Genomic DNA, 12,609 nt, shown 5'->3' on the forward strand with positions numbered 1-12,609 from the left:
ACGTATGGGGATTTTTATTTTTCGTTTTTTTTTTTCTTTACTGCCCTGCGGGACCTTTCTGTACGTCCCCCATTCGTGCTTCTGTGGCTGTGAAACAAACGTTCGTCACCTCTTCTGACAGAATAACAGGAGCTTTGTCGTTAATCCCGCTGGCCGCTTTGAGTCACATGATTTCACGTGAGCGCGTCTGGAGAAGTGACGCTTATTCTTTAACAAAGCAACGATTCATGTGGAGTTTTTACACCGGTGCTTAACTGGGCCCACTGCTGATTAAATGTGAGTGAACACAAACCATGATACACTGAAAGATTTATTCATGGTTTGATTTATTTCACTACGTAGCAACGGATGAACTCAACTCCCTCAGTGGGAATCTAGATGTATGGACACAAATATATATATATATATATATAGAACCGTGTGATTTGGAGGATAAATAGTCATATATTTTGTAGCACTGCTTCAGGAAAAAGGTGGAATAAGACTTTATCAAAAGGTTGATTTCAGGATGTCGCACAAAGCGAGAAACCTTTGAAATCCTGTTGAGTCCACTTTGAAAAGATCTGTTTTAAAAGTGTTTAGTGAAATGTGTGAAACGATGATCACAAATAAAAAAAAACTTGATTATAGTCCAATGGTCTTGCAACGGATTTGACCACTCAAACCTTTTAACGTAAATTGCAAATAAAAAAAAAACGAGGGGAAACGACGCCTCTCGGACGCGTCCGCGGGGCCCCGGCGGCTCACTGGTGCTTCCTGACGAAGGTCAGGTACTCGTTGACGTCGTCGGGCGAGCCGACCACGAAGGGCACCCGCTGGTGGAGGCCCTCGGGCTGGACGTCCAGCACCCGCTGGGTGCCGGTGGTGGCCACGCCCCCCGCCTGCTCCACCAGGAAGGCGATGGGGTTGCACTCGTACAGCAAACGCAGCTTTGATTCAGGGGGGGGGGGGGGGGACACACACACAGAGAGACACACAAGTTAAAGTTGTCTGAAGCTCTGTAAGCAAAGTGTGTTTTTCAAACAGTACTTTGCTCTTTAAAATACGGGTTGACCCTAAAATACTGATTACTGTCTTTATAATGTGCTTTACTGCCGTTACATGAATTAGCAGTAAACAGTTATCAAAGGTCAGCTAAGGTCACAAACTATCTGCGTGTTTATTAAAGTCACAGACGTATTATTGATTCAAACATTGTTATGAACGTAAATAAAAAGCGAGTTTAGAATAAAGGGATCGGCGCTGACAGGAGGAACAGGTGAGAGGTTGTTTGTGTTGTTTGTGACCGGCCTGTTCTTTCTCTGAGCTTAATTTACTGCTGGAACGCCGTCCCCCACAGGCGGCCTCGGGTTACGCTACGATACCCGGGACGGTTTGTCTTCGGGTTCCAGGAACCCGGAGCCTTGATCTGTGGGGCTTTTTTTTTTTCGGTGGGGCGTCCCGGCAGAGGGCAGCGCTCACCTTCCCCTTGGGGCTCTTCTCGTTGGCGGGGTACATGAAGATGCCTCCGTAGGCGATGGTGCGGTGGACGTCTGAGACCATGGAGCCCACGTAGCGAGCGCCGTAGGGAGCGCTGCCGTCCTGCAGGGGACAATGAGCACCACGTTATACAACGTCGGTGTCTGTCAAACGTCTTTTGATGGTCCGGGACTCCAGTTTTTAAATGTCCCATAGTTCCACAGGGGGGATAAGTGGTGGCATATAACTAGCTAACTGTATCTTAAGCTAAGCTAGTTAGCCGGGGTCAGGGTTCATTTGTTACGTCCTGTTTTAACTTCTCCATTCTATAAAAGAACAAAGTCAACTCTAAAGAATGAACTTGAAATTATTCAATGTTTTAATTAAATGACCCGTTTGTTCAAAACAAAAGTTCAATCAAAACAAATTGTAAAAGAATCATTGGAGGAAATATATTTATTTTATTTTATTAGTAAATAATTTCATTCATCTATTTCATTTACTTGAATAATTTGTGGTCATCTTAATCATGTCACATTATACATAAATGCAAAAGCCCAGTGCATTACTTTTTTAATTATAAGTAACTGTTTTTAAAGTATGAGATTCGGAGTAATTTAATAATAAATATTACTCCGTATTTCTCTTAGAAAATCTCTTAGATCTGACGTGTTATACACAAACAGCAGCTGAAAGTTTCAGCGAATCTCAGGGATCAGGAGCTTCGACCTGCTTTCAAAGAAAAGCTGAGCAGAACAGCGCAGGGGTCAAAGTTCGCCTGCTGACAATAACAAGCGACGCCGGCTTCTCACCTTTTAACGCCCAATGCACGAAGGGACTCGTCCCTGAACGCGGCGCCGCGTCGCAACCTGCAGAGCCTGACGCGCAGTCACGTGCTCGCTGAGTCACGTAACCGCCACGGTGAGGGAGTGACCCCCCCCCCCCCCCCCTCCCCCAAAGACTGGTCCCTCCCACAGCAGACAGCAGAAAACACTCGCCAGCAGCTTTTTGGCTCCGAGTGGAACACGTTGTTCTTTTTTCATACAAAACACTCAGCAGTGAGGCATCATTTATTAATGAATTGGCTTCTATTTGCCTCCTCCAAAGAGTGTTTTAATAATAAAGTTGCTGATATATATTTCTGAAAAGAAATTATAACATTTACATTCCCGGTTTCGACCGAGTGAGCCGTGAGTTTCTACACACAGACGAGGGGGGGTCTTTGGGGGGGTCTTCTTCTTTTATTTACTTTATTTTCCATTGTGTTGTTGGAGTCACTGTTACAACGCTGTTGTAATCTCTTGTTTGGAGACTCCAAATACAGACTTTTTTTTGCTCTTAAAAACTGGTTATTTAAGGCAACAAAATGCACATTAAAAAAATGTTGGGTTTTTTTGCAAAACATTTGCAATTCTGTTGCAGCGCGCTGATGACCAGGCGGGCTTCGCACGTCAGGTTCCTGCTGAAGTGCTGAGTGTGGCGATCGGCTTCCTGCGGAACGCGATGTTTCCCGCAGGAGGGGACGTCGGTGTCGCCATCCGGCAGCTCAGCTGACCGCCATCCACGCGGGTCACGTGTGTTTGCGCTGCCGCGGAGCGTCACCGCTCACGCGCTCACCTCGTAACGTCATGTATGTTCGGACGGAGCACGTCGGGCTGAGAATCACCTGTTGGCTTGTTCTCACCTGCGGGTACTTCTTGTGCTGCAGGTACTCGTTGATGGACGGGTGGAGGTACTTGGCGTAGCCCTCGTTGATGCTGTAGATCTTCCCCTTCGGCTTGATCTTCACGTTCTTCTCGGTCAGGATGAACTCGCCGACGGCCTGAAGGTCGGGAACGTTTACCGTGATTTAAAACAAAACAAAACCACACAAACACTGCCTCTCAAATCATTTCATGGTTACAGAATAAACAAAAATGAATTTCATTTTGAGCCCTAAAACCCTGAGACAAGTGTTAGGTTAGACTCTTCCAATAGAGAGACGGCTCAAAGCCCAGACGTTAGACTGGACCACCACAACGGATCCATCTACATGATCATCTACATATAGTTATGGAGTGAAAACAGGCCATTCAAAATGCCAGAGAGACGTGTTTTGGCGGCTTTTTATGCTTAAAATAACTTTTTACAAATATGCTTTGAAACCTCTTTATCCCATAGAACTACAGCTGCTTTCCAATGGCTGTTCCCTCTGAGCCAAATAGCAAAAAGAAAAGGGTAAATCTCAATCTGGAGTATAGGAAGCACGATACAACTCAAAATTTCTAAATGAACCAGCAGCGAAATTTAAAGGATTACCATTTTAAAACAACTTCCAACTCATAAACCCCCCCCCCCTGCCTTTATATCCATGCTGGACTTAAAGAAGTGTCCAATAAAACCCCCTTCATGTGTGTTTGTAGTCCCCGAGCGGAATGATTGACGGGATGAATGTGCGTTTTCTCCAATAAACAGCAGCTCACACACCCGGTGAGGCCGGGAGGCGGGCGGTAGTGCAGCGGGGCACTCACGGGGTCCAGCATGAAGAAGTGGAGGCCGGCCCCGGTGCTGAGGGCCACCAGCGTGGCGCTGCCGTACAGCGTGTAGCCCGCGCACACGATTCTGCTCCCCGGCTGCAGGGCGTCCTCCTCCGCGGGCTCCCCCTCCGAGACCTGGAGCGCAAAAACGTGGACACGTGAGCGGCTGTTTGCTGCAGCGCCTTCAGGTCCCCAGTGCACGGCAAAAAAAGGGAGGGAGGTACGCGGGGTCAGGGTTTCCAGATCTGCATTTGCACAAAATATTGTAATTAAAACAGTTTAAATTCAGAGAAACAGGTAAAAAAAATCTGTAAAATCTGTAAACCCGTACAATTAAAGCTAAAATAAGTCACAACTAAAAATATGAAAATATATTTACAAGTGTTTTTTTTCTTGCATGACCTTCGATTACTTAATGACTGCATTCAGTTTAAACAGAACTGGGATCAGCTGTGCAGCAGCTTCCCCTCGTGTCTGCAGACCTCTACTGCACCACAGTCAGTGTCCTGTAGCACATACAAGTATTCTGACACTCACATACTTACATTTCATCGTCCACTTACCGGTATGTCAATTATATTTACTAATATTATTTTGTAATATTTAAAACTTAGAAGAAACTGAATGAACTCCAACCCCCTTTCAAGCAAACAATAAAACAGTAAATATAAACCCTTTGTGATGATGCTTTGCGTTAAGTTATCCCACTCACCCGTTTGTAGATGGCATACAATTAAAGCTCATCTAAAAAGATCAAATTATATTTACAAGTGGTGCTTGAGCAGAGACGACAGTATTTTATATTTGTATTTTTTGTTGCACGGTATTCGCCTTTGAGTACTTAAATGACTGCATTCACTTTAAAGGGAACTGGGATGAGCGGTGCAGCAGCTCCCCTGGTGTCTGCAGAGCGCTACTGCGCCCCAGTGAGTTCCTGCAGCATACACAAGTCTTCTTAAAAGAAACTGAATGAACTTCAACCCCCGTTCAAACAAACAGTAAAGCAGTAAATATAAACCCTTTGTGATGCTTTGCGTTGAGTTATCCCACTCACCCGTTTGTAGATGGCAAATATGGTGCCGATAGAAGCCAAGCAGTCGATGTTACTGGATCCGTCCAGAGGGTCAAAACACACCACGTACTTCCCCTGTCGCACAAAAAGCATCCTCACATTCCATCGAATTATCAGTTCCTGTTCACGCGGAGCTCTTGAGGATGTTGTTTCTCCCCCCACACTCCCCCCCACACTCCCCCTGGCAGCGTCCCCGATCAGCTGCTGACGCCTGCGGATCAATAAGAAGTTCTCCGCTCACCCGCTTGTCTCTGGGCGTGACGATGAGCTCCTGGTTCTCCTCGGACACCATGCAGCACGTGCTGTAGGACGCCTGCAGCATGTTGATGAACAGCTGGTTGGACAGGACGTCCAGCTTCTTCACGTCGTCCCCCGTCACGTTGACGGAGCCCGCCAGGCCCTGCCTGCGCGGGCCGATCGATCAATCCATCAGTCAGCCAAATCAATCCCCTCTGCGTGTATCTCACATCTTTAGTATCACCGTATTTGATCCAGATGCGTTCTGGAGGAGGACGAGTTGACTAAACGCTTCGGCCTTATTTATTTTGTGGTGAATTCATTCAGCAGCTTCAGGGTTTCTCCTTCATTGGTGGAGCTAAAAATACTCTTATAAACTATTGTACTCAATGTCTGGCAATTGAAGTAAAGTGATTTCTGTTTCACTGAATGAAAATCAGCTAAGAATTAGTAAAATATCAATTGATACTAAACTTAAAGAACCTTTTTTTCTTTGTTTTATAAATAAAGGGAATTATCATTACGTTTGAAGGTACTTATAGGATTGTTACAGTGTTTCCTTCACAACAAGCGCCACAAATCCACGAGTGTCCACTAATGTCTCTGCATGTTCAGGTTTTTGGTCGTGCAAGGCTGAGTTATTTTAATTTAATGATATATTATTAATATATGAATATTTACGTTGCATAAAAGCCTCCACTACAGAATGTGACCCTTGTTTGGCCTCATAAGAACTCACACAATGTCCCCACTTGCAGATTAGAGTGTTGCAATGTCGCCACGCACCGAACAATCCTATCATATCGACACGCCGCCGCCGCCGCCTAAATCCACCGACGTCAGCCAAACCGCCTGCGGCCGATCGTGACCTCTGACCTCGGCCCGGCGAGCATGCACAAGCCGCCCGTCCCGTACTCACAGGTGGGCCAGGCCCGCCTTGCGCACCGCGGAGGAGACGGCCTTCACGGCGGTCAGGATGGCGTTGATGAGCTGGGTCAGCTCGCCGGTCGCCCCCTTGGCCTGCCGGCCCGTCTCGATGATGAACCGGGTCAGGGTCCACACGTCCGTGTCGAACCCCGACTGGTCCGACATGCTGGTTCCTCCTGTACCTCCCGAGTGAGCGACCTCGTCTCCTGCCCGGTGCTTTTCCAGCCTGAGGGGAGCTATTTGTGTGTCTGTGTGTGTGTGTGTGTGTGTGTGTGTGTGTGTGTGTGTGTGTGTGTGTGTGTGTGTAGATGGGGGAGGGGGTGTCAGGTATCAGCTGCACACACTTGCACAGTTGAATCCTGCACAAGAAAAGCAGCGAGTGAAGACTTGAGTAACAGAGAGCTGTTTGTGAACTCTCTAAGAGGAAGTGCTTCTAAATGTCCCGTTAAAGCTCGCCTTTTCAAAATAAAAGCATCCAGCAAGCGTGGACGTGTTGTAATCACTGACTGTCGGTTGAAAGAAGAAGACTAAAGGCTTAAATGCTGAATCCAAACTGAGGAGGGAGCACAACAGCAGCTCCAGGGTCCTTTAAATGTCACGAGGACTCTGAGCTTCCACCGACCTTCAGCCCAAAGGTCAACTCGTCTGGATTAAGTGTCTCTGGACCCTTCAAAACATTTGGATGTCTATAAACGCAATGAGTTTGTCATTCGTTTCATCCACATAATCTCTACACTTCGATTAGTTTAACAGACATTTAGAAAAACGAAATCATGGTTGAAGCACACGTTTTTATTTTATTATGTTTTACACTTGTAATAGTTTTGGCCCAGTCCTCTTTATTATATTCACTAACTATAAACTGAAATATTGCGAAACAATTGGCACGGATACAGGAAGCGGTTTTTATTTGACACAAGTTCATTTAAAATAATTTTCTGATTATTTCTTCTGTTCATATTTAACTTGTTCTTAATCCTCTGTCTGGTTAGAAACCCTACTAAATCAAATGAAATCAAATCAAACGGGGGTTTCTGACCTTAAGCATGAAAAATATGAAGACATCTAATAAAAGAATAGCGCTTTTTTTTTTAAGTAAAAAGGACGGAACATTAGACTATTGAATCTATGATTAACAAAACCAACCATTTATGAATGAATAAAAATCTAAAAGTTAATGAGTTTTAAAGGTGCAGCACACGCTTATAAATGAGAACACAGATTTAATCTTTGACATTTCTTCATTTATTGAGACTTCATTGTAGCAAACAGCAGACTTTTGTTTTTTTTGGCACATTTTGGTTCTTTGGAAGTGTGTTTTTTGTGGAATGTGTGCGTTTGTGTGCGTCACCGAGCTGATGAGCCACAAGTTTTCATGTTTCTACGGATCAAAAAACATCGCGGTCCCAACTAACCCCCCCGACTTCGAACCCCTTTAGTACATCGAGCTCGAACTGAGCCGAACCTCCAGTTTCGGTTTCCTCTCTCGCTGATCGCCGGCCTCACTTCTTCTTCGCGGCGTGCTTCTGGCAGATGGCGACGTACTCCAGGACGTCGTCCCGGGAGCCCATGGCCACGGGGGCCCGCTGGTGGATGCCGCTGGGCTGGATGTCCAGGATGGGCTCCAGGCCGGTGGAGGCCAAGCCGCCCGCCTGCTCGATGATGAAGGCCATGGGGTTACCTTCGTACAGCAGCCGCAGCTGGGAGGAAGAGGAGGAGAGCGCAGAGGCTTAATGTCACCATCAAGACGAAAATCCAGCATTATACGAGTCTCTGGGTCGAAATATGGCGTTAAAAGGACCAGCAGTTAAAGAAGTATTTCACAATTCTTCAAAAAAAGAGGCCAAGTGAACTCTGAAATACGGTGGCTCTGAAGTGCAAAGCACAACGGCAAATAGGAAACTAAAATAAATAAATAAAAATTAGCGAAATTAGCTTCTTACGGAAAGGGGAGGGCCTTATAGCAGGAAGCAGAGGACGGACCCTTCTGATTGGACAGACGGACTGTCTGTCTTTTAACAGGAAATAGGATACAGGGCTCTCAAGTGTCACGCATTGAGCGAGACAGTCACGCACTCCCGCCGCACATCCAACTGATTTATTGATTGACAGAATATCTAGGAAGCGGCATTTCTCAGCTTTCAGAACCCGATTGTGCAAATAGTTAAGGGGTCCCGGTCATTTGAATCCTCCACGTCGCTTTCCGTCGCCGGCGAAAGGCTTCGGACTAAGAGGGTTAAAAGACAAGACGGTCCGTCTGTCCAATCAGAAGGGTCCGTCCTCTGCTTCCTGCTATAAGGCCCTCCCCTTTCCGTGAGAAGTTAATGTTTGCGCTTCAGAGTCACCGTACTGAAACCAATCGAGTGATGTTTTACTAGTTACGGGAAGGAAAAACCTGTTTAGACCTTAAGACAGATTAAAAAACCTGACAAAAACAGAGACTACTTTTACGGGTAAAAACCGTAAAATAATCTGCCAGTAAATAATACATCTGAAACTACAAAAATAATTGTTTTTTAAGTAGTTTTTGTTTTGTTTATTTGATTTTACTTGAACATTCAGTTTACAAAGTTAAACTAATATGTTTACGCGAGTTTGTATTGAGCCTGAATTCGCTTCCTTCTTTTTTTTGCATCTTTTGTGTTTAAAAAGTGTTGAAAACACTCGTTTCAGATGCCTTCTACCATTTAAAAAAAAAGGAACAGAAAAGGTGGCAACAGAAACGGTGGCAACATCAGGTCGCGCTCGGTCTCGCAAACACAGAGGATGTAGAGTGAAGAAACGGCGTTGCGACACTTTCTTGCGTCTTGCGTTTGGTCTCACGTTACAAAGTGTCTCATCCCTTCGCGCTGCTGCTAAATCTATCAGCGACGTGTTGCTTCTTCGTGGCAATAAAAATGGTCTTCGTCTACCTTTCCTTGGGGGCTCTTCACGTTTCCCGGGTACAAGAAGATGCCTCCGTACATCAGCGTCCGGTGGACGTCTGCCACCATGGAGCCGATGTAGCGGGCGCCGTACGGCTCCGTGCCGTCCTGCGGCCATTTCAAGCGTGGCGTTAAAGAGCGACTTAAAGAAACAACAACTACTCAACGTTTTGAGGCGTTTAATCCAAGGCGCGTCGGTTGTTACCTGAGGGAACTTCTTCTTCTGCAGGTACTCGGTGACGGCCGGGTCAAAGTGCATGGCGTAGCCCTCGTTCAAGCTGTAGATCTTCCCTCGCGTCTTGATCTTCACGTCCCGGTCGACCAGGATGAACTCGCCGATCGCCTGACGAGCCCAAAACAAAAGAAAAAGAGGTTGATTATACCAAAGGACTGAGGGGGGGCGACGAAACGCCATCGAAAACAACACCGACCGGGTCGAGCATGAAGCCGTTGACCCCCTGGCCGGTGGAGATCACCATCATGGTGGCGCTGCCGTAGAGGGCGTAGCCGGCCGCCACCAGGGTCCTGCCGGGCTGCAGCGCGTCCTTCTCACACGGCTCATCGTCCGTGTACTGAGGGGGGGGGGTTCATTTCTTATTATTCATTCATAGCGACGGACTCACTTTGCTGCCAAAGACGGAGCGGTGTTACCTTTTTGTAGATGGCGAAGATGGTCCCGATGGAGACGAGGCAGTCGATGTTGGAGGAGCCGTCCAGAGGGTCGAAGCACACGATGTACTTCCCCTGGAAGAGAAGTTCACAGCTGAAAGCGCTGGAATCATCGTTTGTTTTTTGGAGCCCTGCGGTCGCCCCGCACCGGGTCTGTGGAGCGGCGCGAGGCCCGCTGGCAGGAATGTGCGTGCGCCGCGATCCGCCCCGTCCACGTGGTCGAGCAAGAGACAAACCAAACGCTTTTTAACAACAGACACCTGAAATCACACCGGCAACCTTTTACCTCGTGCAAGAAGCGCTTTCGACCGTCATATTGTTTTAGTTCTTTCTGAAAGCGTCTACGCGAGATCAGATCCCATGAGGAAAGGATCCACGGCAGACTGGTGCATCCTGTTTTTATTATTATGTTCAGATGATTTCCTCAACCTCCTCCTCCTCCTCCTCCTCACCCTCGTCTCCGGCTCTATGATGATGGCCTTCTCGTTCTCCTCGGACACCAGCATGCAGGACGTGAAGGAGGACTTGATCATGTTGATGATCAGGTCGTTGGACAGAATGTCCAGCTTCTTCACCTGGTCGCCCGTCACGTTGGTGCCGCCGGCGATGCCGTAACTGGGGAGACGTGAAAAAGTGCTTAAAAAAAAAAAAAACACAAAAACCCGACCGGCGTAGTTTACCGTTGCTGCTCAATCAAATCCAGTCTCCTGCTAAGAGGAAGGAAACAAACAGCGAGTGATGCAAGACGCTGCATTTCTAAACGGTTTGATTGATTGAATCCAAGAGAAATGATTTAAATATCTCGGGAATAAGTCTATTTTTGTAGAAGATGGACCAACACAGCACATATAATAATAATAATAATAATAATAATAATACACACAAAATGACATAAAAACTGTGAGCGAGAAAAACAAAAAGCCACAAGGAAACACATCGATTCCTTAAAGCTGCACATAAACGACATTAGCTTTGAGGAAATAAATAAAAGCGTAAATCATTGAAAAGTGGGCGTGCTGCTCTCTGATTGGCTGCTCGGAGAACCGGAATCTCCTGCTCGGCTGCGTGTACGTCCGAGACAGCGAGACTTCTTTAACTTCATAACAAGTTTAAAAAAAAAAAAAAACCGACACGTCGACCACCTGGCGACGGGGGGGGGGGTCGATCGATCACTCACAGGTGAGCGATCCCGGCTTTGCGCACGGCGCTGGAGATGGCCTTCACCGCCGTGCACAGCGAGTTGAGCAGCGTCGTCAGCTCCCCGGTGCCCTTCGCCTTGCGGCCCTCCTCCATCACGAACCGGGTCATGGTGACCACGTTGGTGTCGAACGCGGCCTGGTCGGACATGGTGGCGTCCGGAGAGAGAGAGAGAGAGATGGAGTGCACGCTGGAGGAAACGCTGCAGGAGTTTAAAGGCTCTGCAACGCGGAACTGGGTTGGTTTATTTATTTTTTGGGGGGGGGGGGGGGACCAATCCGGAGCCGCAGGAGAGGTGTGCCCCCCCCCCCCCCCCGCAGGAAACACGCATCGCGCCCCGTGCAATCCGCGCTGTGGTGAAACGGTGAAAGTTGCCCACGGAGGGATGTGACCGGGAGAATAGACCCGAGCCGCCGGTTGCGCAACACGCGTTGCGTTGTTGTTCTTTCGATAAGACGCATTCACGTTGTTCCTGCTTTTCAACAGGTGAACTTTTCAGATGATTGTGAAGTTTTTTTTTTCTGCTATCGCATCGCCGACAGTTTCTAAAAGTCATTCTGATGCCTTTTGTAAAGAATATTGAGTTGCTTCTGCGTTTAAAATGTGTATTTATGTTTTTGTGTCGGTATATAGGGATGCACATGGTTTACGTGTAGAGTACACACACAGAAACACACCAACATGTCTCACTTATATCTACCCCTTTATTTAGTTTTGTTGCGGTTGTCAGGTTTACTGTATATTTTCTTGTATTGTATACTTTTTCTATTAAGCTATTTGAGTTGGTGAAACGTCAATGGAACAGAAGAATAAATAAAATATCATTTTAATTAAAAAAAAATATATATATATGAATAAATAAAGCTTTATTTGCATCATTTACCAAATTGTGTATTTGTCTATACTACACTGTCTAAGGCTGTTTTTCGACCACGATGGCCCTTCATTGGGTCAAAAGGTCAGGTCAAATGCAGGAAGAACCAGTACTTTCTGAAATGAACTGAAACGATCTAAATCTTATAGAAGGCCTTCACACAAAGAAGTCTAATGGAGCGCCTTGGATGTCCACATTTTAATCCGTATCATTTTATATACGTTAATAATAATACGTTTTCCTTCACTGTAAATGCAGTCTTCTTACTGCCCGAAGGTTAAATAACAAAAAAATAAATCTAAAAAACTACCTCGAAAAGGGAATGTACTACAGTAAATGTTGTTTCCACCAAGCTTGATGCGAAACCACAAAAAGTGAAAGATATTTGACTTTTTTTTAAAGCGTGGAACGCGAATCAAGTGCTCCTAAAACAAACCGCCACAAGAGGGCGGCCTTGGTTGGTGAACCGCGTGATGATTACTATTAAATACCATTAATAATTACAGTAGACCTTAACATCTGTGTGTGTGAAATATATAACAGTAACAAAACAAGTTGAACCATCTCGTTAAAATTATTCCCCCCAAAAAGCCTCACTTTGCACTTGTGTGACGCAGCACGTCTAAGAAACATTAATATTAATGCGCCAAAACGAGAACCGGCCCGTTTAAAGCTACGTCGTTAGACGGCCAGGAACTATATTGTTGCGCGGAAGATGAACGGTTGTCTTACCTG

At 46.3% G+C, this 12,609-nt stretch overlaps 2 protein-coding genes across 2 annotated transcripts; both read right to left on the reverse strand.

Moving 5' to 3' along the window:
- Positions 1 to 309: 309 nt before the first annotated feature.
- fbp2 (fructose-1,6-bisphosphatase 2) lies at positions 310 to 6,591 on the reverse strand. The gene is made up of 7 exons (XM_040194793.2): positions 6,203 to 6,591; positions 5,288 to 5,450; positions 5,029 to 5,121; positions 3,969 to 4,109; positions 3,143 to 3,280; positions 1,462 to 1,581; positions 310 to 929 (listed from the first exon to the last, which is right to left on the reverse strand). The coding sequence occupies exons 1-7, from the start codon at positions 6,373 to 6,375 to the stop codon at positions 744 to 746; spliced, it is 1,014 nt and encodes a 337-aa protein (XP_040050727.2). The 5' UTR covers positions 6,376 to 6,591; the 3' UTR covers positions 310 to 743.
- Positions 6,592 to 7,432: 841 nt separating this feature from the next.
- On the reverse strand, positions 7,433 to 12,579 carry fbp1a (fructose-1,6-bisphosphatase 1a). Its single transcript, XM_040194800.2, has 7 exons — positions 10,981 to 12,579; positions 10,256 to 10,418; positions 9,786 to 9,878; positions 9,566 to 9,706; positions 9,340 to 9,477; positions 9,123 to 9,242; positions 7,433 to 7,910 (listed from the first exon to the last, which is right to left on the reverse strand). Exons 1-7 carry the CDS (start codon positions 11,148 to 11,150, stop codon positions 7,713 to 7,715), a joined length of 1,023 nt encoding a protein of 340 aa, XP_040050734.2. The 5' UTR covers positions 11,151 to 12,579; the 3' UTR covers positions 7,433 to 7,712.
- Positions 12,580 to 12,609: the final 30 nt, after the last annotated feature.

The sequence above is a fragment of the Gasterosteus aculeatus genome, chromosome 13 (assembly GCF_964276395.1).
Source record: "Gasterosteus aculeatus chromosome 13, fGasAcu3.hap1.1, whole genome shotgun sequence".
NCBI lineage: Eukaryota > Metazoa > Chordata > Actinopteri > Perciformes > Gasterosteidae > Gasterosteus > Gasterosteus aculeatus.

Coding starts and splice junctions, on each gene's coding strand:
- fbp2 (XM_040194793.2), bottom strand. CDS start 6,375: ATGTCGGACCAGTCGGGGTTCGACACGGACGTGTGGACCCTGACCCGG. Junction 5,451..6,202: donor AAGGCGGGCCTGGCCCACCT/GTGAGTACGGGA, acceptor CGGCCCGCGCAG/GCAGGGCCTGGCGGGCTCCG. Junction 930..1,461: donor AGAAGAGCCCCAAGGGGAAG/GTGAGCGCTGCC, acceptor CCTGAATCAAAG/CTGCGTTTGCTGTACGAGTG.
- fbp1a (XM_040194800.2), bottom strand. CDS start 11,150: ATGTCCGACCAGGCCGCGTTCGACACCAACGTGGTCACCATGACCCGG. Junction 9,478..9,565: donor ACGGCTTCATGCTCGACCCG/GTCGGTGTTGTT, acceptor TGGGCTCGTCAG/GCGATCGGCGAGTTCATCCT. Junction 9,243..9,339: donor AGAAGAAGAAGTTCCCTCAG/GTAACAACCGAC, acceptor AAATGGCCGCAG/GACGGCACGGAGCCGTACGG.